Raw genomic sequence first — 24,959 nt, 5'->3', positions numbered from 1 at the left:
AATAACCCCAAGCATACTTCCAAAGTTGTGGCAAAATGGCTTAAGGACAACAAAGTGAAGGTATTGGAGTGGCCATCACAAAGCCCTGACCTCAATCCTATAGAAAAGTTGTGGGCAGAACTGAAAAAGCGTGTGCGAGCAAGGAGGCCTACAAACCTGACTCAGTTACACAAGCTCTGTCAGGAGGAATGGGCCAAAATTCACCCAACTTATTGTGGGAAGCTTGTGGAAGGCTACCCAAAATGTTTTACTCAAGTTAAGCTCTCTTGGGTAGGGGGCAGTATTTTCACCACCGGATGGAATACCCTTATTATTAGGAACCTGGTTGCAGTTCCTATGGCTTCCACAACAGTCTTTAGAAATTGTTTGATGTTTTTCTTTTGAGAAATGAAGAAGTAGTGCTATTCATTGTACGTGTCACTCCAGGTGGACTACTGTTTTGGTGCGTGTGAACTGGAACGCGCTTCACGTTTTTATCCGGTATTAGAAACAGCTTATTTCGTCTTAAATTTTATTGATTATTTAGGTTTTAGGGTACCTGAGGTTGGATTAGGAACGTTGTTTGAAATGTTTGGACCACGTTTACAGGTAACTTATTAGATACTTTGTAGGCATGTTGAGCGAGTTGAAACCGGTGTATTTCTGAATCAAACGCGCCAAATAAATTGACATTTTTGGGACATAAAGAAGGATATTATCAAACAAAAGGACCATTTGTGATGTATCTGGGACATTTTGGAGTGCGAACAGAAGATCTTCAAAGGTAAGGCATTAATTATATCGCTATTTCTGACTTTTGTGGCGCAGCTGCCTGATTGAAATATGATATTCATGTGTTCGTATTCGGGGCGCTGTCCTCGGATAATCGCATGGTTTGCTTTTGCCGTAAAGCCTTTTTGAAAGCTGACACAGCGGCCGGATTAACAAGAAGTTAACTTTATTTTGATGTATAACACATATTTTCAAGAATGTTAAATATTTGAATTTGGTATTTTTGAATTTCGCGCTCTGCATTTTCACCGGATGTTGGGCAGGTGCGACGGTAGAAGTTAAACAATTTAAAGGCAATGCTAACAAATACTAATTGAGTGTATGTAAACTTCTGACCCACTGGAAATGTGATGAAAGAAATAAAAGCAGAAATAAATCATTCTCTACTATTATTCTGACATTTCACATTCTTAAAATAAAGTGGTGATCCTAATTGACCTAAGACAGGGTATTTTTACTAGGATTAAATGTCAGGAATTGTGAAAAAATGTATTTGGCTAAGGTGTATGCAAACTTCCGACTTCAACTGTACCTAGGACACTGACGTCATAGTTGATCTCCTTCTCCCCAGCAACGCTGGTTGCCACGCAGACATAGCGGCCGGCGTCGGACACAGAAGCAGAGAGGATCTCGATTTTCCGGCCTTGCTCCAGAATGTTGATGCTCTCCCCATTCCGGACGGGTACGCCGTCCTTCAACCATGTCAGGGTGGGTGGAGGGTGCCCCCCTGCCTCACACTCCAGGGTAAGGGGCTTAGTGAGTACCACCTTTCTCTCTGTAGCGGTGTCCTGCACCCCCTCGATGGAAGGAGGAACTGAGGGAGAGAGGTTAGGATTAGGTAAACGGTAAACGTCCAACTCTTTGAGGTAGAGTTAGGGAACTTAAGGTAAAGTGAGGTAGAGTTAGAGTAGTTATGGTAAAGTGAGGTAGAGTTAGGGTTCTTACCGTAAAGTGAGGTAGAGTTAGGGTACTTACGGTAAAGTGAGGTAGAGTTAGGGTACTTACGGTAAAGTGAGGAAGAGTTAGGGTTCTTACGGTAAAGTGAGGTAGAGTTAGAGTACTTACGGTAAAGTGAGGTAGAGTTAGAGTACTTACGGTAAAATGAGGTAGGGTTCTTACGGGTAAAGTGAGGAAGAGTTAGGGTTCTTATGGGTAAAGTGAGGTAGAGTTAGCGTACTTATGGTAAAGTGAGGTTGAGTTAGGGTTCTTACGGTAAAGTGAGGTAGAGTACTTATGGTAAAGTGAGGAAGAGTTAGGGTTCTTACGGTAAAGCGAGGAAGAGTTAGGGTACTTACGGCAAAGTGAGGAAGAGTTAGGGTACTTACGGTAAAGTGAGGTAGAGTTAGGGTACTTATGGTAAAGTGAGGTAGAGTTAGGGTACTTATGGTAAAGTGAGGTAGAGTTAGGGTACTTATGGTAAAGTGAGGTAGAGTTAGGGTTCTTACATTACCGTAAGGTAGAGTTGGGGTACTTACGGTAAAGTGAGGTAGAGATAGGGATCTTACCGTAAAGTGAGGTAGAGTTAGGGAATGTACAGTAAAGTAAGGTAGAGTTAGGGTACTTATGGTAAAGTGAGCTACAGTACTTAGGATAAAGTGAGGTAGAGCTAGGATACTTACGGTAAAGTGAGGTAGAGTTAGGGTTCTTACGGTAAAGTGAGGAAGAGTTAGGGTTCTTACGGTAAAGTGAGGTAGAGTTAGGGTACTTACGGTAAAGTGAGGAAGAGTTAGGGTTTTTACGGTAAAGTGAGAAAGAGTTAGGGTACTTACGGTAAAATGAGGTAGGGTTCTTACGGGTAAAGTGAGGTAGAGTTAGAGTTCTTATGGGTAAAGTGAGGTAGAGTTAGGGTACTTACGGTAAAGTGAGGTAGAGTTAGGGTACTTATGGTAAAGTGAGGTTGAGTTAGGGTTCTTACGGTAAAGTGAGGTAGAGTTAGAGTACTTATGGTAAAGTGAGCTAGAGTACTTAGGGTAAAGTGAGGAAGAGTTAGGGTTCTTATGGTAAAGTGAGGTAGAGTTAGGGTACTTACGGTAAAGTGAGGTAGAGTACTTACGGTAAAGTAAGGAAGAGTTAGGGTTCTTACGGTAAAGTGAGTTAGAGTTAGGGTTCTTACGGTAAAGTGAGGAAGAGTTGGGGTAGTTATGGTAAAGTGAGGAAGAGTTTGGGTTCTTACGGTAAAGTGAGGAAGAGTTAGGGTACTTATGGTAAAGTGAGGTTGAGTTAGGGTTCTTACGGTAAAGTGAGTTAGAGTTAGGGTTCCTACGGTAAAGTGGGGTAGAGTTAGGGTAGTTATGGTAAAGTGAGGAAGAGTTAGGGTACTTACGGTAACGTGAGGAAGAGTTAGGGTACTTATGGTAAAGTGAGGTTGAGTTAGGGTTCTTACGGTAAAGTGAGGTAGAGTTAGGGTTCCTACGGTAAAGTGAGGAAGAGTTGGGGTAGTTATGGTAAAGTGAGGAAGAGTTTGGGTTCTTACGGTAAAGTGAGGAAAAGTTAGGGTTCTTACGGTAAAGTGAGGTAGAGTTAGAGTACTTACGGTAAAGTTAGGTAGTGTACTTACGGTAAAGTGAGGAAGAGTTAGGGTTCTTACGGTAAAGCGAGGATAGTTAGGGTTCTTACGCTAAAGTGAGGTAGAGTTAGGGTACTTACAGTAAAGTAAGGTAGAGTTAGGGTACTTATGGTAAAGTGAGGTAGAGTTAGGGTTCTTACGGTAATGTAAGGTAGAGTTGGGGTACTTACGGTAAAGTGAGGTAGAGATAGGGAACTTACGGTGAAGTGAGGTTAAGTTAGGGAACTTACCGTAAAGTGAGGTAGAGTTAGGGAATGTACAGTAAAGTGAGGTCTTAAGGTAAACTTCCAGCTCTTTGAGGTAGAGTTAGAGTACCTACGGTAAAGTGAGGAAGAGTTGGGGTACTTACGGTAAACGTCCAGCTCAAAGTTCTTCTCTTTAGTGCCCGCCACACTGGTGACCCTGCAGCTGAACTGACCAGTGTCAGACGCCTGGGCGCGTGGGATCCGCAGGAAGTGACCTCGGTCCACATACTGCGCCTGGTGGCTGGACAGGATGGCCTCTCCGTTACGGTACCAGGTGATGGCGGGGAGCGGAACGCCGCGTGCCTCACACTCCAGCGTTACTACGGTATCCAGGAGGGCGGTGACCTCTGAGGTCACGTTACCACCCTTTATAGTGGGAGGGACTAAGGTGAGGGTGAGAGGGGATGAGAGATATGAGAGATATGTAAATCAGAATACACACCCCATGCAAACACTCTTTAAACATTCATCTGACTAATTCACCTTAGTTACAGCAAACTGAGACACGTACACATTAACGCACAGGCTTTGATCCACACCCACCGTAGACACTGAGGTTGAAATCTTTGGTCTGTTTGCCCGCCGCGTTGGTGACACCACACTGGTAGCGTGCCTGGTCTCCGAGACGAGCACTCTTTATTTTCAATGTCTGGCCCTTGTTGCTGACCTCTATGTTGGGGTCACCTAGGAACACCAGTCTGGGAGAGAGAGGGGAGACACATCCCATGGGATTAGAATCACATCCAGTTGAATTGTTCATATTAGTCTATACACAACTGGTGGAAGAGGGAACTCACTTCCTGTCTTTGTACCACTGGATTGTGGGAAAGGGAGTTCCTTTGACCTTACAGTCCAGACTGATCTCCTGGTTGAGCACTGCCGACACATCCCGAGGGGAGCCGGTCCCTACGATGGTGGGGGGGACTAAAGGCAGGGAACAAGGGGAAGAGTGGAGATATGAATGAGATCAAAGAGTCAAAGGAGACTAAATCATTTTTCTTTGTGAAAATTATTATATCATTGTCCAATACAGTGACAAGTCCAGCTGTAATATGAGTAAGCCAACAGAATCCTGCCTTTTCTCCAACCAACCAATCAGCCTCCCCACCGCCCGTCAGTGCTGCCTCCACTCACCCAGCCCGTCAGTGCTGCCTCCACTCACCCAGCCAGTCAGTGCTGCCTCCACTCACCCAGCCAGTCAGTGCTGCCTCCACTCACCCAGCCAGTCAGTGCTGCCTCCACTCACCCAGCCAGCCAGTGCTGCCTCCACTCACCCAGCCAGTCAGTGCTGCCTCCACTCACCCAGCCAGCCAGTGCTGCCTCCACTCACCCAGCCAGTCAGTGCTGCCTCCACTCACCCAGCCCGTCAGTGCTGCCTCCACTCACCCAGCCAGTCAGTGCTGCCTCCACTCACCCAGCCAGCCAGTGCTGCCTCCACTCACCCAGCCAGTCAGTGCTGCCTCCACTCACCCAGCCCGTCAGTGCTGCCTCCATTCACCCAGCCCATTAGTGCTGCCTCCACTCACCCAGCCAGTCAGTGCTGCCTCCACTCACCCAGCCCGTCAGTGCTGCCTCCACTCACCCAGCCCGTCAGTGCTGCCTCCATTCACCCAGCCCATTAGTGCTGCCTCCACTCACCCAGCCAGTCAGTGCTGCCTCCACTCACCCAGCCCGTCAGTGCTTCCTCCACTCACCCAGCCCGTCAGTGCTGCCTCCACTCACCCAGCCCGTCAGTGCTGCCTCCACTCACCCAGCCCGTCAGTGCTGCCTCCACTCACCCAGCCAGTCAGTGCTGCCTCCACTCACCCAGCCAGTCAGTGCTGCCTCCACTCACCCAGCCCGTTGGTGCTGCCTCCACTCACCCAGCCAGTCAGTGCTGCCTCCACTCACCCAGCACTTCCAGGAGGAAGTCCTTCTCTGTACTTCCTGCGATGTTGATGGCCTTGCAGCTATAACTTCCTGCGTCTGCCATGGCGGCCTTCAATAGCCTCAGGGTCTTCCCCCGCTGCAAGATCTGAACACTGCTACTGGGAACCACCTACACACACATGCACACGCACAAATTGAGAAATCGTTAAGAGATTCAGATATTGAATAAATATATATATATATATATGTGTGTACTCCTATCAGTGGAGGCTGGTCAGGGAAGGACGGTTCATAAGCTAATGGAATGGTATCAAACACATGGAAACCATGTGTTTGATGTGCTTCGATACCATTCCATTAACTCCGTTCCAGCCATTACTATGAACCTGTCCTCCCCAATATAGGTTCCACCAGCCGCCTGTGACTCACATACTGTATGTACTCATTTCAAATTCATTGTTAATTGAACTTACATTTACATTTACATTTTAGTCATTTAGCAGACGCTCTTATCCAGAGCGACTTACAGTAGAGTGCATACATTTTATGACAATTTTTAAATACTGGCCCCCCCGTGGGAATCGAACCCACAACCCTGGCGATGCACACACCATGCTCTACCAACTGAGCCACAGTGTGACAACTTCTTTTGAACTGACAGCAGACAGACAACAGAACTATACTTTAGGTTTTACTTTATTACTGAATTAACATGTAAATGATGATTTTCCCATCTGCAGGACATGAGCTCTGTTGGAGAAGAAAGAACACGGTGGCAGCCAAATAACAACACTTAGCCTGCAGGAATATATTCTATTACAGTGTACAGTTTAGGCTTATGCTCCCATATGAATATATCATCATTATTATTGTGATGTGTGAGCCTGCTGCTTCTAAAACATCATTAGATACAGTATTTCCTCGTTGCTGTTTTTATTCCACACACACACACACACACACACACACACACACACACACACACACACACACACACACACACACACACACACACACACACACACACACACACACATACACACACACACACGGCCCGACACACAAACCATTCATGATGCTACCCGTGATGCTACCTGTGACGCTACTCTGGACCTCGTACAGGCCCAGTACTCTGGACCTCGTACAGGCCCAGTACTCTGGACCTCGTACAGGCCCAGTACTCCGGACCTCGTACAGGCCCAGTACTCCGGACCTCGTACAGGCCCAGTACTCCGGACCTCGTACAGGCCCAGTACTCCGGACCTCGTACAGGCCCAGTACTCCGGACCTCGTACAGGCCCAGTACTCCGGACCTCGTACAGGCCCAATACTCCGGACCTCGTACAGGCCCAGTACTCCGGACCTCGTACAGGCCCAGTACTCCGGACCTCGTACAGGCCCAGTACTCCGGACCTCATACAGGCCCAGTACCCTGGACCTCGTACAGGCCCAGTACCCTGGACCTCGTACAGGCCCAGTACTCTGGACCTCGTAAGGTAAGATTTGAACACCCCTGCTCTAAGTAATGGATGTATTTAATGATTAAAGGTCTGTTATCATATTCACAATATTTAGTAGTGTAAAACAATCCAAGACTAAAAGGCCGATTTATTAGTAGTCAATCATCTATTCAGGAGACACTCTATTATGTATCAAATGAATGTGGATGACTTATGTTTTATCCTAACACCCATCTCTACAGCAGCTGTGTAATATGAGTTCACCTACAGGAACGCCATCCTTGTACCAGGTGATGACGGGAACGGGACTTCCTGTGACATCACACACCAGGTTGGTGGGCTGGTTCAGCACCACTGACACGTTGCCCGGCGACCCGTTGTCACGGAGATCTGGGGGCACTGCATGGAGGGCATAGGACAAAGGTCAGGTCTGCTATGCTATATTGTGCTATACTTCAACAGTGCTACTAGTGGCGTAGTGGAGGGTAAACATCGTTACTTTACTCACCGCAGACAACGACCAGCGTTTACCTACCTATTGTTTTTTTACCTGAATACTAACACATGACATAGTATTTCCATATTATTTAAGCAGTAATACCACATGAAAAAGTATTACCATAGCATTTTAGCAGTACTACCACATGACAAAGTATTAATATAGTTATTTTAAAGTACTACCACATGACATAGTATGAATATAGTACTTTAAAAGTACTACCACATGACATAGTATTAATATAGTACTTTAGCAGTAATACCACATGACATAGTATTAATATAGTACATTAAAAGTAATACCACATGTCATAGTATTAATATAGTACTTTAGCAGAAATACCACATTACATAGTATTAATATAGTGCTTTAGCAGTAATAGCACATGACATAGTATTACTGTAATTTTTAGCAGTACTACCACATTACATACTATTAATATAGTACTTTAGCAATAATACCACATTACATAGTATTAGTATAGTACCTTAGCAGTAATAGCACATTATATAGTATTAAGACACTGTGAGACACTGTAAGACAATGTGTTACCATATGACAAAGTGCTACCATAAACTACCATATAATTCAGTTCTACTATTGATTCAGTACCACTACTACTACAGTAGTATTGTAGTATTCTACACTAGGCTAGCTCACCGTTGACTTTCAGCTGGTACTTCTTCTGGGTGGTGCCAGCCTCGTTGGCGGCAGTGCAGACATACTCTCCGTTGTCCAGCTGAGACACCGATGCCAGGATGAGAAGGGTTCCATCCTCCATGATGGTCAGACCGGGCTCGTTCCCTGTCAGCTCCTGACCATTACGCAACCACTTTATCACGGGGGTAGGAGTGCCTGAGGGGAAAAGAAAGGGAGAGAAAGAAAAGTGGTAAGATAAGTGAGCAAACATGGGCAAATTATGCTTAGATTGATGTTGTCTACAGGATATACAAAAAAAACTATCAATAAAATGCATTTATAACGCCCTTTTTACATCAGCTGATGTCAAAATGTGCTTATACAGAAACCCAGCCTAAAACCCCAAACAGCAAGCTATGCAGTTGTAGAAGAACAACATCCAGTCTATTGTATAAGGATGACTGAAGGGGAACCTTACTGATTGACAGATGACACATTTTGTTTAATGGATGCTATTGTGATTAGATGACTGTATAAAGCAGAGTTGGTTATCACCTTTGGCTGGGCAGGGGAAGGCAATGCGCTGGTTGGCTACTCTCTCCTGGTGGGGGCTGTTGAAGGGGGGCTCCAGGACATCAACCACGGGGGGAACTGAGGAGGGAGGTGACACACCACATTAATGATAAGAACAACTGTGCATGGGCATATCCTTAACCTTTCAGTTTAGGTTTAGGATAAACAATATCTTAATCCTAAACCAACTATGTTTGAAAAGAGTTTGGATGCAGCATTTCCAATCCATGTTGGGTTAAATACGGAAGACACATTTCGGTTGAATGCATTCAATTGTGCTACTGACTAGGTGTCACCTTTCCCTTTAACTATTATTCTAAAGAATCTCCGGTGTGGCTTATAGGGGACTCAGTGACTCACCTTGCACCTGCAGCTGTACGTTGGCCTGGTCTCTTCCAGCGATGCTGGTGGCCAGGCAGGTGTAGGTCCCTTGATCACTCAGCTCCACCTGGCCTAAGATCAGAGAGCCATCGGGGGAGGTCCTGTACTGTGTCCCGTCCACCACCAGGGCGGCGCCATCCTTCAGCCAGGCCAGGAAGGGCTGTGGAACCCCCCGTGCCACGCAGGGAAGATCCACAGGGTGCCCCACCTGCACCTTCAACACCCTCGGGCCAGCCTGAATACTGGGGGGCACTGGAGAGGAGAGGACAGGAGAGGAGAGGACAGCAGAGGAGAGGAGAGGAGAGGAGAGGAGAGGAGAGGAGAGGAGAGGAGAGGAGAGGAGAGGAGAGGAGAGGAGAGGAGAGGAGAGGAGAGGAGAGGAGAGAGGCAGTCAGAGGAAACAGTCATTCAGTGGAGAGAGAGAGAGTGAGACAGACAGGAGAGAAGACAGGCAGTCAGTGGAGAGAGACAGACAGGAGAGAAGACAGGCAGTCAGTGGAGAGAGACAGACAGGAGAGAAGACAGGCAGTCAGTGGTGAAAGACAGACAGGAGAGAAGACAGGCAGTCAGTAGTGAAAGACAGACAGGAGAGAAGACAGGCAGTCAGTGGAGAGAGACAGACAGGAGAGAAGACAGGCAGTCAGTGGAGAGAGACAGACAGGAGAGAAGACAGGCAGTCAGTGGAGAGAGACAGACAGGAGAGAAGACAGGCAATCAGTGGAGAACAAGGATTATACAGTAAATGAGGTATTCCACACACAGCTATTTTCTTAACAAGCCATCATCTAGATTATCAGTCACATTCAGCTTTCCTTCACTGCTTTGCTGTGTCAGATATATCTGAGCAGTCTAACAGTGCTATTCCCCAGTCTGTGGCTGTGAGTGTTTTTCTATGTTTGGACAAAAAAGCGCAGTACGCCTCAGAGCCCTCTTCGCCCCGTCAGGTGATTATAATGTGCTATTCAGATGCCATTCAGATTGCTGCTGCAGGTTAATTGTAGTGTTCAGACGACTTTAGTCATTTCCACAAACACTTCAAACAGTCCTGAGTGCCTGACTCAGTGTACTCATCTAGCCAACGCTGTCATTTTCCTTAATTTCCCTCTCCTCTCTTCTCCTCTCTTCTCTTCTCCCTCTCTTTCTGTCTGTCTACCCGTCTGTCTGTGTAGATTGAGTTTAAACACCCTTGCTGGTCTTGCCCAGGCCCCGTGAGCAATGTTAATGTGTCTGGGGCTGAGTGAGTAATGTTCAGTGCAGTGTTCTCACACATCAGGTATTTAACATCTAATGAGTGTGTCTGCTGCAACTGAGGAATTGAGGCTGTTCTGAGGGCAAAAGGGGGTGCAACTCAATATTAGGAAGGTGTTCTTAATGTTTTGTTCACTCAGTGTATATATCAATGCACTGGAGAGGGCACTAGAATAGTCTGCAGCACTCGGCCTCACACTACTGCACTCAGAAATCAAATGTCTACTGTTTGTTGATGATCTGGTGCTTCTGTCCCCAACCAAGGCAGGACTACAGTAGCACAGGACAGTTTATTGTTCTGACCGATTTTCTTTTATGAAAGGGTCTATTAAGCTGGGTCTAGTTAAAATGGGTCTAGTTAAGATGGGTCTAGTTAAGCTGGTTACTTAAGCTGGGTCTAGTTAAGCTAGTTAGTTAAGCTGGTTAGTTAAGCTGGGTCTAGTTAAGCTGGGTCTAGTTAAGCTGGTTAGTTAAGCTGGGTCTAGTTAAACTGGGTCTAGTTAAACTGGGTCTAGTTAAACTGCGTCTAGTTAAACTGAGTCTAGTTAAACTGAGTCTAGTTAAGCTGGGCCTAGGTTTGTGTTCAGTTGAAGTTTTAGTAGAACTTCCTCCCCTATCCCGATGTGCTTAAGATGTACACATGAAACTACTGAGACATGTTATACACTGTTAGAATATTGTTACGTGGAAAGGGGTATTCTGCCAGCAGCTATACGATGTACATGTACACATTAATTTCATGTGCTATCGTTGTAGTGTTGACCCTTACCGAGGACACTGAGGTGAATGTTCTGGGTGAAGTTGCCTGCGATGTTAGAGGCCACACACACATACAGACCACTGTCTGACACCCGGCTCTCCAGGATCTTCATGGAACCAGAGGGCAGCTGGGTGTGTCTGGGAGAGGAATCACACAAACACAAATGTAAATACACATCAAGTAAACTGAACACGCACACAGGGATACATACAGTGCATTCGGAAAGTATTCAGATTGTTTGACTTTTTCCACATTTTGTTACGTTACAGCCTTATTCTAAAATGGATGAAATAAAAATTGTTCCTTATCAATCTACACACAATACCCCATAATGTCACGACTTCCGCCGAAGTCGGTCCCTCTCCTTGTTCGGGCGGCGTTCGGCGGTCGACGTCACCGGCCTTCTAGCCATCGCCGATCCACCTTTCATTTTCCATTTGTTTTGTCTTGTCTTCCCATACACCTGGTTTCAATTCAATCATTACATGTTGTGTATTTAACCCTCTGTTCCCCCCATGTCCGGAATTGTTTATTGTAAGTGCTTGTGCACGTTATGTCTGGTGTGCGTCGGGTTTTGTACCCATTTATTGATTGTTCTGTTTTCCTGTGGTTTATATTATTAAACTGCGTCGTTGGAAACACAGTTTTTGTTCTCCTGTGCCTGACTTCTCTGCCGCCAGTACGCACCCCTTTCACATAATGACAAAGCAAAACCACATTTAGACATTTTTGCAAATGTATATAAAAAAAATGGAATATCACATTTACATAAGTATTCAGACCCTTTACTCAGTACTTTCTTGAAGCACCTTTGGCAGCGATTACAGCATCGAATCTTTTTGGGTATGACACTACAAGCTTGGCACACCTGTATTTGGGGAGTTTCTCCTATTCTTCACTGCAGATCCTCTCAACCTCTGTCAGGTTGGATGGGGAACGTCGCTGGACAGCTATTTTCAGGTCTCTCCAGAGATGTTCGATCGGGTTCAAGTCTGGGCTCTGGCTGGGCCACTCAAGGACATTCAGAGATTTGTCCCGAAGCCACTCCTGCGTTGTCTTGGCTGTTTGCTTAGGGCTGTTGTCCTGTTGGAAGGTGAACCTTCGCCCCTGTCTGAGGTCCTGAGCGCTCTGGAGATGGTTTTCATCAAGGATCTCTCTGTATTTTGCTCCATCCATCTTCCCCTCAATCCTGATTAGTCTCCCAGTCCCTGCCACTGAAAAACATCCCTACAACATGCTTCACCGTAGGGATGGTGACAGGTTACCTCCAGACGTGACGCTTGGCATTCAGGCCAAAGAGTTCAATCTTGGTTTCATCAAACTAGAGAATCTTGTTTCTCATGGTCTGAGTCCTTTAGCTGCCTTTTGGCAAACTCAAAGTGGGCTGTCATTTGCCTTTTACAGAGGAGTGGCCACTCTACCATAAAGGCTTGATTGGTGGAGTGCTGCACAGATGGTTGTCCTTCTGGAAGGTTCTCCCATCTCCACAGAGAAACACTAGAACTCAGTCAGAGTGACCATCAGGTTCTTGGTCACCTCCCTGACCAAGGCCCTTATCCCCCAATTGCTCAGTTTGGCCGAGGGGCCAGCTCTATGAAGAGCCTTGTTGGTTCCAAACATTTTCCATTTAACCCTTGTGCTTTGTTGAAAAAAAATTAAGCCCATTGTGATATGGGTCAGATTGACACTCACAGTTTAAACACCCTCTAGACAGTCAAAGGACCAAGTAAGAACAGCCCAAAATGTATTTTGTCTTGTCAGACCTTTCAGAAAGAAGAAATACAATAAGTATTTGTTAAACATATTTCCTTTCTCACAAACAAGCATTTTCTGTTTGGAGCTCATTATGAGTGTCTGTGTCAGAAATCTGCTGCTCTCGCACTGAGAAGGAGAAGCTCCTTTCCACCCAAACATAATTATAAAAGTGCAATCAGAACCAGTCAAAACAAAATAAATGAAAGACACTTGTTTATTTTGGACCTGTGCAAATATCTACACTGTGTGCACAATTATTAGGCAAGTCAGTATTTTGACCATATCATCATTATTATGCATATTTCCCAACTCCAAGCTGTATAAACTGGAATGCTTATTGGATTTAAGCATATCAGGTGATGTGTATTTGTGTAATGAGGGAGGGAGGGTGTGGCCTAAGGAGATCAACACCCTATATCAAGGTGTGTATAATTATTAGGAAGCTTCTTTTCCTCAGGCAAAATGGGCCAAAAAAGAGATTTAACTGACCAAAATTGTAAGAAGTATTTCAGAGGAATGCAGCACTCTTGAAATTGCTAAGATATCGGGGCGTGATCACAGAACCATCAAACTTTTTGTTGCAAATAGTCAACAGAGTCGCAAGAACCGTGTTGAGAAAAAAAGACGCAAATGAACTGCCAAAGATTTGAGAAGAATCAAACGTGAAGCTACCAGGAACCCATTATCCTCCAGTGCTGTCATATTCCAGAACTGCAACCTACCTGGAGTGCCCAGAAGTACAAGGTGTTCAGTGCTCAGAGACATGGCCAAGGTAAGGAAGGCTGAAACCCGACCACCACTGAACAAGACACATAAGTTGAAACGTCAAGACTGGGCCAAGAAATATCTGAAGACAGATTTTTCAAAGGTTTTATGGACTGATGAGATGAGAGTGACTCTTGACGGACCAGATGGATGGGCCCGTGGCTGGATCAGTAACGGACACGGAGTTCCACTTCGACTCAGACGCCAGCAAGGTGGAGGTGGGGTACTGGTATGGGGTGGTATTATTAAAGATGAGCTAGTTGGACCTTTTCGGGTTGAAGATGGACTCAAACTCAACTCCCAAACCTACTGCCAGTTTTTAGAAGACACTTTCTTCAAGCAGTGGTACAGGAAAAAGTCTGCATCTTTCAAGAAGACCATGATTTTTATGCAGGACAATGCTCCATCGCATGCATCGAAGTACTCCACTGCGTGGCTAGCCAGTAAAGGCCTTAAAGATGAAAGAATAATGACATGGCCCCCTTCCTCACCTGACCTAAACCCTATTGAGAACTTGTGGTCCCTTGTTAAACGGAGGATTTACGGTGAAGGAAAACAGTACACCTCTCTGACCAGTGTCTTGGAGGCTGTGGTTGCTGCTGCACAAAAAGTTGATGGTCAACAGATCAAGAAACTAACAGACTCCATGGATGGAAGGCTTATGACTGTTATTGAAAAGAAGGGTGGCTATATTGGTCACAGATTTTTTTTTTTGAAATGTCAGAAATTTTTATTTATACATTTTGAGTTGTTTGTTAATTATTCTCACTTTAACAGATGAAAATAAACAAGTGAGATGGGGAACTTTTCGTTTTTCATTTAGTTGCATAATAATTCTGCACACTAATAGTTGCCCAATAATTGTGCACACATAGATATTCTCCAAAGAAAGCCACTTTCTTAAATATTCAGGTTTGAGGTTTATTAACATTTTGGATTGACCGAGAGCGCTGTAGTTGTTCAATAATAAAATGAATCCTCAAACATACAACTTGCCTAATAATTGTGCACACAGTGTATACACATGAATACCTACAACATCATGTTTGTATACAAAATCTACACAGACATTCCACAACACATCAGTGTGTCCACATTTGGAAGTTAGGTTCATGACCCTAAATGAGGAAAAGTCGTAATTTCATGGAGAAAAAGTGGAAATGGGTCAAATTGACCCGCAACATAATAGGAGGGTTAAGAATGATGGAGGCCACTGTGTTCTTGGAGACCTTCAATGCTGCAGAAATGTTTTGGTACCCTTCCCCAGATCTGTGCCTCAACACAATCCTCTCTCGGAGCTCTATGGACAACACCTTCAACCTCATGGCTTGGTTTTTGCTCTGACATGCACTGTCAACTGTGGTACCTTGTATAGACAGATGTGTGCCTTTCCAAATCATGTCCAATAAATTGAATTTGCCACAGGTGGACTCCAATCAAGTTGTAGAAACATTTCAAGGATGATCAATGGAAACAGGATGCATCTGAGCTTCTACGTCTGCATTGCTTGCTGTTTGGGGTTTAGGCTGGTTTCTGTATAGCACTTTGTGACATCTGCTGATGTAAAAAGGGTTTTATAAATACATTTGATTGATTGATTGATTGATTGATTGCATTTCGAGTCTCATAGCAAAGGGTCTGAATACTTATGTAAATAAGAAAAAAATTCTAAAACCCTGTTTTTGCTTTGTCATTATGGGGTATTGTGTTTAGATTAATGAGGGGAAAAAAATTATGAATCAATTTTAGAATAATGCTGTAATGTAACAAAATGTGGAAAAAGTCAAGGGTTCTGAATACTTTCCGAATGCACTGTACACATACACACACATTGACACACACTGTCTTTCCTAGCCCTTGAAATGAAAACTTTCTGATACACATCAACCACACAGTCAGCCATGTTGAGTCGAGCCACGTCCAAGACGTCATGACATGGGTGAATTCCAGGTCCAGAGGAGAGCAGAGTCACTGTATGTGTGTGTGTCTGCGTGTGTCTGCGTGCGTGGTGCGTGCACGTGTGTGTTACCTGGGTGAGAAGGGGGAGATGAGCTGTTTCTCCTTGGCCCAGGTGATGATTGGAGGGGGGACACTTTGGACCTCACAGGGCAGGGTCACGTCCTCTCCCTCAATGACAGACACCTCCAGGGCCTCACCGTTGCTCCCCACCCCTCCAGAGACCCCGCTCTGCCTGGGGCGCACTGAACAGACAGAGAGAGAGAGAGAGAGAGAGAGAGAGAGAGAGAGAGAGAGAGAGGTGAGTAGGTCATAAGACATCATAAGTCACATCAAATACAAGACATGGCATTACAAATACCCAGCTTACTGTGAAACAATGAATATGAATAAGAAGAGAATGCAGAGGGCCTGTTAACTGTCTCTTGTTAACTGTCTCCTGTTAACTGTCTCTTGTTAACTGTCTCTTGCCATAGAGAGTTAAGAGCCCCTCAGCAGGCCTTACCTACCGTAGACAGTGAGCTGGACCTTCTTGGACCTGTAGCCGGCTGCGTTGGTTGCAGTGCAGACAAACTCCCCAGACTCTTCCCCGGTGGGGGAGGTGATGTGGAGGCTGCCGTCAGACCCCAGAGAGAAGGACAGACCACCCACGTTCAACAGCTCCCCTCGCTACGGAGAGACGGAGTCATACAGGGCAGGGGTTAGAGATCAGAGGGCATCTCTCTCACTTTAGTAACTTACTTTATTGACATTGAAAGGGGGCGAGAGAATGGGAGTATGAGGAACGGGCGGTGTGTGTGTGTGTGTGTGTGTGTGTGTGCGTGCGTACGTGCGTTCGCGTGTAGAGATTCAAAAAGTAATGCTTTCCCTGTTCTCTAGACAACACTTTACTATAGAGAGGAATAAATCTGATCATTACGCATCAATGATACTTTGGTTCCCAACATGTACTGTAGGAATAAAATTAGACTGACTCATTCTATTTATATGACTGAAGGCCAATAAATGTGACCTTAATGTCTACTAACATCTGTCTCAAAAACAATCAAGCACCAGGCAAGAGGGGGTCCTTTGTGAGTTGGCCTGGTGGCTTTGACATGGGATTAATACGTTGGAGAACGCAGGGTGAAGGAATCAGAGAGAATAGGAACAGAGCAGCTGGTGCAGAACTTATCAGAGTCAGGTTTCATATGCCTCTGAAGCCCCATTCACTTTAACAGCATATCTTTTGCTAGTCCCTGAAACCAGTGTGCTTGATGAGAAAAACTGAACCCCACACACACGCACCCACACTCACACCCACACATACGCGCGCACACACACTCACACACACACACATGCACACACACAGTCAAAGGCCTGTTACTGTCTTCTGCCATTGTCTTCCCAGAATCCACTACTGGGAAAGTGATTGGTCTAGAAATACATAACAGCCTAGTGTGGAGGAACATTACTGCTCTAAGGACACGTCTCATGTTCTGTTGGTCCAACACAGTGCAACACAAACCAACACAGCCTGACTCTACCCAACACAGCCTGACTCTACCCAACGCAGCCTGACTCTACCCAACACAGTCTGACTCTACCCAACACAGCCTGACTCTACCCAACGCAGCCTGACTCTACCCAACACAGTGCAACACAAACCAACACAGCCTGGCTCTACCCAACGCAGCCTGACTCTACCCAACGCAGCCTGACTCTACCCAACACAGTGCAACACAAACCAACACAGCCTGGCTCTACCCAACGCAGCCTGACTCTACCCAACACAGCCTGACTCTACCCAACACAGTCTGACTCTACCCAGCACAGCCTGACTCTACCCAACACAGTCTGACTCTACCCAGCACAGTCTGACTCTACCCAACGCAGCCTGACTCTACCCAGCACAGCCTGACTCTACCCAACACAGTGCAACACACCCAACACAGCCTGACTCTACATACATAACAGCCTAGTGTGGAGGAACATTACTGCTCTAAGGACATGTCTCATGTTCTGTTGGTCCAACACAGTGCAACACAAACCAACACAGCCTGACTCTACCCAACACAGCCTGACTCTACCCAACACAGCCTGACTCTACCCAACACAGTGCAACACAAACCAACACAGCCTGACTCTACCCAACGCAGCCTGACTCTACCCAACACAGCCTGACTCTACCCAACACAGTGCAACACAAACCAACACAGCCTGGCTCTACCCAACGCAGCCTGACTCTACCCAACACAGCCTGACTCTACCCAACACAGTGCAACACAAACCAACACAGCCTGGCTCTACCCAACGCAGCCTGACTCTACCCAACACAGTCTGACTCTACCCAACACAGCCTGACTCTACCCAGCACAGTCTGACTCTACCCAACACAGCCTGACTCTACCCAACACAGTGCAACACAAACCAACACAGCCTGACTCTACCCAACACAGCCCGACTCTACCCAACGCAGCCTGACTCTACCCAACGCAGCCTGACTCTACCCAGCACAGTCTGAATCTACCCAACACAGCCTGACTCTACCCAACACAGTGCAACGCAAACCAACACAGCCTGGCTCTACCCAACGCAGCCTGACTCTACCCAACACAGCCTGACTCTACCCAACACAGCCTGACTCTATCCAACACAGTGCAACACACCCAACACAGCCTGACTCTATCCAACACAGCGTGACTCTACCAAACATAGCCTGACTCTACCCAACACCACCTGACTCAACCCAACACAGCCTGACTCTACCCAACACATTGCAACACAACCCAACACAGCCTGACTCTACCAAACACAACCTGACTCTACCCAACATAGCCTGACTCTACCCAACACAGTCTGACTCTACCCAACACAGTCTGACTCTACCCAACACAGTCTGACTCTACCCAACATAGCCTGACTCTACCCAACATAGCCTGACTCTACCCAACATAGCCTGACTCTACCCAACACAGTCTGACTCTACCCAACACAGTCTGACTCTACCCAACACAGTCTGACTTTACCCAACACAGTCTGACTCTACCCAACATAGCCTGACTCTACCCAACATAGCCTGACTTTACCCAACACAGTCTGACTCTACCCAACATAGCCTGACTCTACCCAACACAGTGCAACACAACCCAACACAGTAGATCAGTTCAACTGTTTAGGACAGAGCAGGCCTTTTAGCAGGAGTTTTAAAGTGAGGTCTAGTGCAGGGATCATCAACTAGATTCAGCCGCAGGATGATTTTTTTCTTGAGCGGATGGTCGGGGGGCCGGTACATAATTAAGCAATGAGGGTGTGTGGTAAATGGCCAATATACCACGGCTAAGGGCAGTTCTTATGCACGACACAACGCGAAGTGCCTGGATACAGCCCTTAGCCGTGGTATATTGGCCATATACCACAAACCCCCAAGGTGCCTTATTGCTATTATAAACTGGTTACCAATGTAATTAGAGCAATAAAAATAAATGTTTTGTCATACCCGTAGTATACGGACTGATATACCACGGCTGTCAGCCAATCAGCATTCAGGGCTCGAACTACCCAGTTTATAATTACAAATAATTTGTAGACTGCATATTGACCGCAAGAAGCCTAAACAGATATGCTTGACTAAAACGTAATAATTATTTCAAACCTTGTTTACATTTGTATATGATCACGTGTCTCTCTACTATGTGTGGGAATACCTGGGAACAGATTTCCAAAATTAAAATAACTTGGAGCTCATTTCCTGGTGTTTTTACAGTCTTTTATGTTCAACAATGAACAAAACAATGGCGAATTGTATTCTTTTTTGGGGGGGGCCAAATAAAACCACCCGCGGGCCAAATAAAACCACCCGCGGGCCAAATAAAACCATGATCAACGTTCTAATGGGAAATAATGTCTTTATTCCACACATCCTCTATCTTCACACAGCTTCTATCTTCACACAGCCTCTAGCTCCACACAGCCTCTAGCTCCACACAGCCTCTAGCTCCACACAGCCTCTGGCTTCACACAGCTTCTAGCTCCACACAGCCTCTAGCTCCACACAGCCTCTAGCTCCACACAGCCTCTAGCTCCACACAGCCTCTAGCTTCACACAGCCTCTAGCTTCACACAGCCTCTAGCTCCACACAGCCTCTAGCTTCACACAGCCTCTAGCTTCACACAGCCTCTAGCTCCACACAGCCTCTAGCTCCACACAGCTTCTAGCTTCACACAGCCTCTGGCTCCACACAGCCTCTAGCTCCACACAGCCTCTAGCTTCACACAGTCTAGCTTCACACAGCCTCTAGCTCCACACAGCCTCTAGCTCCACACAGCTTCTAGCTTCACACAGCCTCTGGCTCCACACAGCCTCTAGCTCCACACAGCCTCTAGCTCCACACAGCCTCTAGCTTCACACAGCTTCTAGCTTCACACAGCCTCTAGCTCCACACAGCCTCCAGCTCCACACAGCTTCTAGCTTCACACAGCCTCTGGCTCCACACAGCCTCTAGCTCCACACAGCCTCTGGCTCCACACAGCCTCAAGCTTCACACAGCCTCTGGCTCCACACAGCCTCTAGCTCCACACAGCTTCTAGCTCCACACAGCCTCTGGCTCCACACAGACTCTGGCTCCACACAGCCTCAAGCTTCACACAGCCTCTGGCTCCACACAGCTTCTAGCTCCACACAGCCTCTAGCTCCACACAGCTTCTAGCTCCACACAGCTTCTAGCTCCACACAGCCTCTAGCTCCACACAGCTTCTAGCTCCACACAGCCTCTAGCTCCACACAGCTTCTAGCTCCACACAGCCTCTAGCTTCTCACAGCTTCTAGCTCCACACAGCCTCTAGCTCCACACAGCTTCTAGCTCCACACAGCCTCTAGCTTCACACAGCCTCTAGCTCCACACAGCTTCTAGCTTCACACAGCCTCTAGCTCCACACAGCCTCTAGCTCCACACAGCCTCTAGCTCCACACAGCCTCTAGCTCCACACAGCCTCTAGCTCCACACAGCTTCTAGCTTCACACAGCCTCTAGCTCCACACAGCCTCTAGCTCCACACAGCCTCTGGCTCCACACAGCCTCTGGCTCCACACAGCCTCAAGCTTCACACAGCCTCTGGCTCCACACAGCCTCTAGCTTCACACAGCCTCTAGCTTCACACTTCCCCTTCAAACCCCCAGCCCCTCATTCCCACACAGTATAATGCCATACACACCATATGTGTAACTATAAGTGGATGCGAGCACACAAGCACGTACTGTACAAGCATGTCCAGTTCCAGAACAGATAGACTACATTACTAATAGGAAAAAGGCTGTCATGAGTTCCAACGTTTTTATTTTATTTAACCTTTATTTATCTAGGCAAGTCAGATAAGAACAAATTCTTATTTACAATGACAGCCTACCCGCCTTGGCCAAACCCTTCTGTCTTGGTTCTGGTTATAAGTACTATACCAGGAATCCAGACTTACAGATTGATTGACTGATTGCATTTATTAGACAATTTAAAAAGAAATCCAAACATAAGGGTGCTCCAGAAGGTGACGCCTCCACATACAATGGAAGAAAATCATCAAGGATAACACAATAAAGCTTATTTTCATTGTGGTGCTTTGAAGAGGGAAGGGGGAAGGCAACAAGGTTAGGCGGAGATAGTAATGGCAACAGACAATGACAGACAAAATTGTTGTTTGATTCATAACATGAGATAACTAGTACAAATCCCTTTCCTAATAAACAACTATGGACAGGTACATGTCTCTTGTCTCACATGCCGTTAATATATAAAACAATCAATACCTAATATATATGAGACAATCACAAAATGACAAACAACAGGCACCAAAAGGCAGACCATATGCTATCTCTGGCATGTCATTCTCATCCATGTACTATGATCTTACAACTCACTTTTGAGACATGCTACTATTTAGCCAAGTTCCAAATTCTTCTGAGGACTATTCCAAAGAATGGCAGCTGAGTATAAAAACGTTTCTTTCCCCCATACCACTTTAAAATCTAAAAGGAACAACGTCAGTTTTCACTCCTAGTTGAATAGTTATGGTTATCCCTTACTAAGGTAAAGTAGCTACATAGGTACCTGGAGACCATACTGTGGACAATCTGATGTACAAGACACAATTTAATCGGAGAGATTCTCTCCACTTTGAACCATCTAAGGATTTCAAAGCGGGAATGGTCAAGATGTGTAAGTGCTGGAAGTTTAAGAATAATCCTGACTAATTTGTTCTGAGATGTCTGCAATTTATTTTGTATTATCTTGGGGGCACTATTGTACCAGGAAGAGCATGCATTGACAAAGTGGCACTGAACAAGAGCCCATGCCAATGCCCCCATTGCATTCTTATCCAGATATTTGAAGGTTCTTGACAGAAACCTAATTTTACTTTGGTTCACTTTGGAGATAACGTTTTGTGCCACGCTTTCCCTTGTCAGATGGTTATCTAGCACATATCCAAGATAATTAACAGAGTATTTTGCTGTGACTACTATGTCACCTACTACCACCTTAAAATCTGGGGATTTCCTCAGTTTCACTTTGGACCCAAACAAGATGGACTCTGTTTTTCCAAGGTGAAGAGACAGCTTATTGTCATATAGCCATTTACTGACATTCAGAAGGTCAGCACTGGGGGCTTTCTCAACCACATTTTTGTCTTTGTGGGAAACCAACAGTGCAGAATCATCTGCATAGAGGAAAAGGTCACATGTACAGGCAGATTTCAGATCATTTATATACAATAGAAAGAAAAGTGGACCCAGCACACTCCCTTGGGGTACTCCGCAGTTCAAGATTTTGGGTTTAGATAGGGTCCCATCCACATCCACCATCTGTTTCTTCCTTGCAGATAAGAGCTAACCCATTTTACTGCTAAGTAATTAAAGCCCATGGCTATTAGTTTGATTAACAGAATCTAATGATCCACTGTATCAAACGCCTTTTGGAGATCTAACATAACCATACCAAACAATTTCCCTCCGTCTACTTCCTTCCTTATGTGGTCAGTTACAGTAGATATAGTAGGCAAGTGTTGGTGTAATGGGATTTTCTAAATCCAGATTGGAGCTCATATAATAGGTTAAGTAAGGAAATATAACTGTCAACGGATGTACAGAAACACACAACAGTCTGAATTTCTTGAGAGGAACAAAACAAAAATAAATGATTTAACTGCACATCCATTTCCCCTGTCTCTCTATCTGTATGTCTCTCTCTGTCTGTCTCTCTCTCTCTGTCTCTGTATGTCTCTCTGTCTGTCTCTCTCTCTCTATCTGTCTCTGTCTCTCTCTCTCTGTCTCTATCTGTCTCTGTCTCTCTCTGTATGTCTCTCTGTGTCTGTCTCTCTCTGTCTGTCTCTCTCTGTCTGTCTCTCTGTCTATCTGTCTCTCTCTGTCTGTCTCTCTCTGTCTGTCTCTCTCTCTCTCTGTCTCTCTCTCTCTCTCTCTCTCTCCTCTCTCTCTCTCTCTCTCTCTCTCTCTCTCTCTCTCTCTCTCGTTTGCAATCTCAGTCACTCTCTGACAATCACTCTGCATTTTCATATTAAATCCCCCTCTCTCTCTCTCTTGTTGTCGGAAACTCTATCTTTCGCTGGCAGTTATCCCACTTCTCTTTCCTTCTATCCTCACCTCTTGCTTTTCTTTTCCTCTCTCTGAAAGTAGGTTGAGAGAATGGAGGATGTAGGCTGAAGATGACAGGTGGATAGGAACAGTAAAACAAGAGAGTGTGTTACAGTGCAAATCAACTGGTGTGACCTGGATAAACTTGCCCCAAACCCAGTGAGATGGAGGACAGTCGTCAAAAACCAAGTACTACAGACCTTGGACCAGGTGATGTCGGGCGTGGGCACTCCGTCGGCACGACAGGGTAGGGAGATGGGGGTGCCCTCTATGGTACTGAAGACCTGAGGGCCATGTTGGATGGTAGGCATCACTGGTGAGGGGAGAGGAGAGGGGGGGCATTAAGTTAGACCAGTGAACCTGTGTGTGTGTGCGTGTTGTGTGTACAGTATGTTGTGTCTCTGCGGCGTCTAAATGGTGGACACAGTGTTTGGCTGACACACATAAAGGTATCTCTCTCTTCTCCTTCAGGGCGAAGTGGTCTAAGGGACTGCATCTCAGTGCTAGCGGCGTCACTACAGATACTCTGGTTCGAATCCAGGCTGTTTCACAACCGGCCGTGATTGGGAGTCCCATCGGACGGCGCACAATTGGCCCAGCATCGTCCGGGTTTGGCCGATGTAAGCTGTCATTGTAAATACGAATTTGTTCTTAACTGACTTTCCTAGTTAAATAAAGGTTAAATAAATAAAATAAAATAAAAAATCTCTCTCTCGCTCCCTCTATCTGTTTTATCAATAGGCACTGGGACATCTGGGGAAGATATTAACGCCGGAAACTTGGAGCGGCTACAGAGACTAACTCACAGTTTAACATCACAATTAGTTATTTAACTCATGATGACTTTACACGTTCTCACTCTCTCATGTAACATGTAGAAAAAATACACTCTTTGGACATTGTCTACTGGAAGTGTACTGTCAACTCCTGCTGGGCTGTGCCTGTGGTTGTTCTCTGAGAAAAGTTAGAAGGAAATGTCTACAGAAACATATGAGGATATAGAAATGAGCTAATTTCAACCTTTCAAAGAGCATTTCAACACGCCATGACCCATTCCCATTTATGAAGGTACAATTGTAGAAGCACCACCCAAACTGGTTCCAATAAAGAATGAGAACATATTTTTCCCTCTTCCTGTTCCAAACCTTTCCAAACTGTGCCACTCTCAACAGCTGTTCCTGGTTTTTATGCAAACTCAGACAGTTATATTCATGAAGTAAGAACAGAGAGAGAGAGAGAGAGAGAGAGAGAGAGAGAGAGAGAGAGAGAGAGAGAGAGAGAGAGAGAGAAGAGAGAACAGAGAGAGAGACAGAGACAGAGATGAGAGAGAGAGAGAAAAGAGAGAGAGACAGATGGAGAGAGAGAACAGAGAGAGAACAGAGAGCGAGAGAGACAGAGAGTACAGAGAGAGAGATAGAGAGAAAGAACAGAGAGAGAGAGTAGAGAGAGAGTATAAAGAGAGCGAGAGAGAGAACAGAGACAGAGAGAGAGAGAGAGAGAGAGTGAACAGAGCGAGAGAGAGAGAGAGAGAGCGAGAACATAGATATATATATATAGAGAGAGAGTACAGAGAGAGTACAGAGAGAGAGAGAGAGAAAGAGAGTACAGAGAGAGAGAACAGAGAAAGAGTATAGAAAGAAAGAGAGAGAGCGAGAGAAAAAAATGAGAGCAAGTACAGAGACACAAAGAGAGAGAGAGAGAGAGAGAGAGAGAGAGAGAGAGAGAGAAAGGGGGGAGGAGAATAAAGGGTCATTGTGTGTGGAGTCAGACAGCCCACAGAGAAGATGAGAACATTATGGAGGATTGTGGAATGACTCCAATACAGTCTTACCGACAGTAGATATACAGTGGAAACAAG

The 24,959-nt window shown here is 45.7% G+C and overlaps 1 protein-coding gene across 1 annotated transcript in view; it reads right to left on the bottom strand.

Annotated features, from left to right (window-relative positions):
- The window catches only part of hmcn1 (hemicentin 1), a 240,835-nt gene that overhangs the window by 74,375 nt on the left and 141,501 nt on the right, over positions 1-24,959 (bottom strand). Inside the window, exons 21-33 of the mRNA XM_029706242.1 lie at positions 23,302-23,414; positions 15,994-16,153; positions 15,558-15,729; positions 11,018-11,145; positions 8,980-9,252; positions 8,602-8,697; positions 8,068-8,262; positions 7,177-7,307; positions 5,473-5,620; positions 4,380-4,506; positions 4,126-4,280; positions 3,687-3,965; positions 1,304-1,585 (exon numbers count right to left, since the gene is read on the bottom strand). Coding sequence (XP_029562102.1) covers positions 1,304-1,585; positions 3,687-3,965; positions 4,126-4,280; positions 4,380-4,506; positions 5,473-5,620; positions 7,177-7,307; positions 8,068-8,262; positions 8,602-8,697; positions 8,980-9,252; positions 11,018-11,145; positions 15,558-15,729; positions 15,994-16,153; positions 23,302-23,414 — 2,259 coding nt within the window. The remainder of the gene's footprint in view (positions 1-1,303; positions 1,586-3,686; positions 3,966-4,125; positions 4,281-4,379; positions 4,507-5,472; positions 5,621-7,176; positions 7,308-8,067; positions 8,263-8,601; positions 8,698-8,979; positions 9,253-11,017; positions 11,146-15,557; positions 15,730-15,993; positions 16,154-23,301; positions 23,415-24,959) is intronic.

This window comes from Salmo trutta, chromosome 22 (genome assembly GCF_901001165.1).
Source record: "Salmo trutta chromosome 22, fSalTru1.1, whole genome shotgun sequence".
Classification (NCBI taxonomy): Eukaryota; Metazoa; Chordata; class Actinopteri; order Salmoniformes; family Salmonidae; genus Salmo; species Salmo trutta.
The sequence above is the reverse complement of the archived record's forward strand: the minus strand, read 5'-3'. Positions and strand labels throughout refer to the sequence as shown.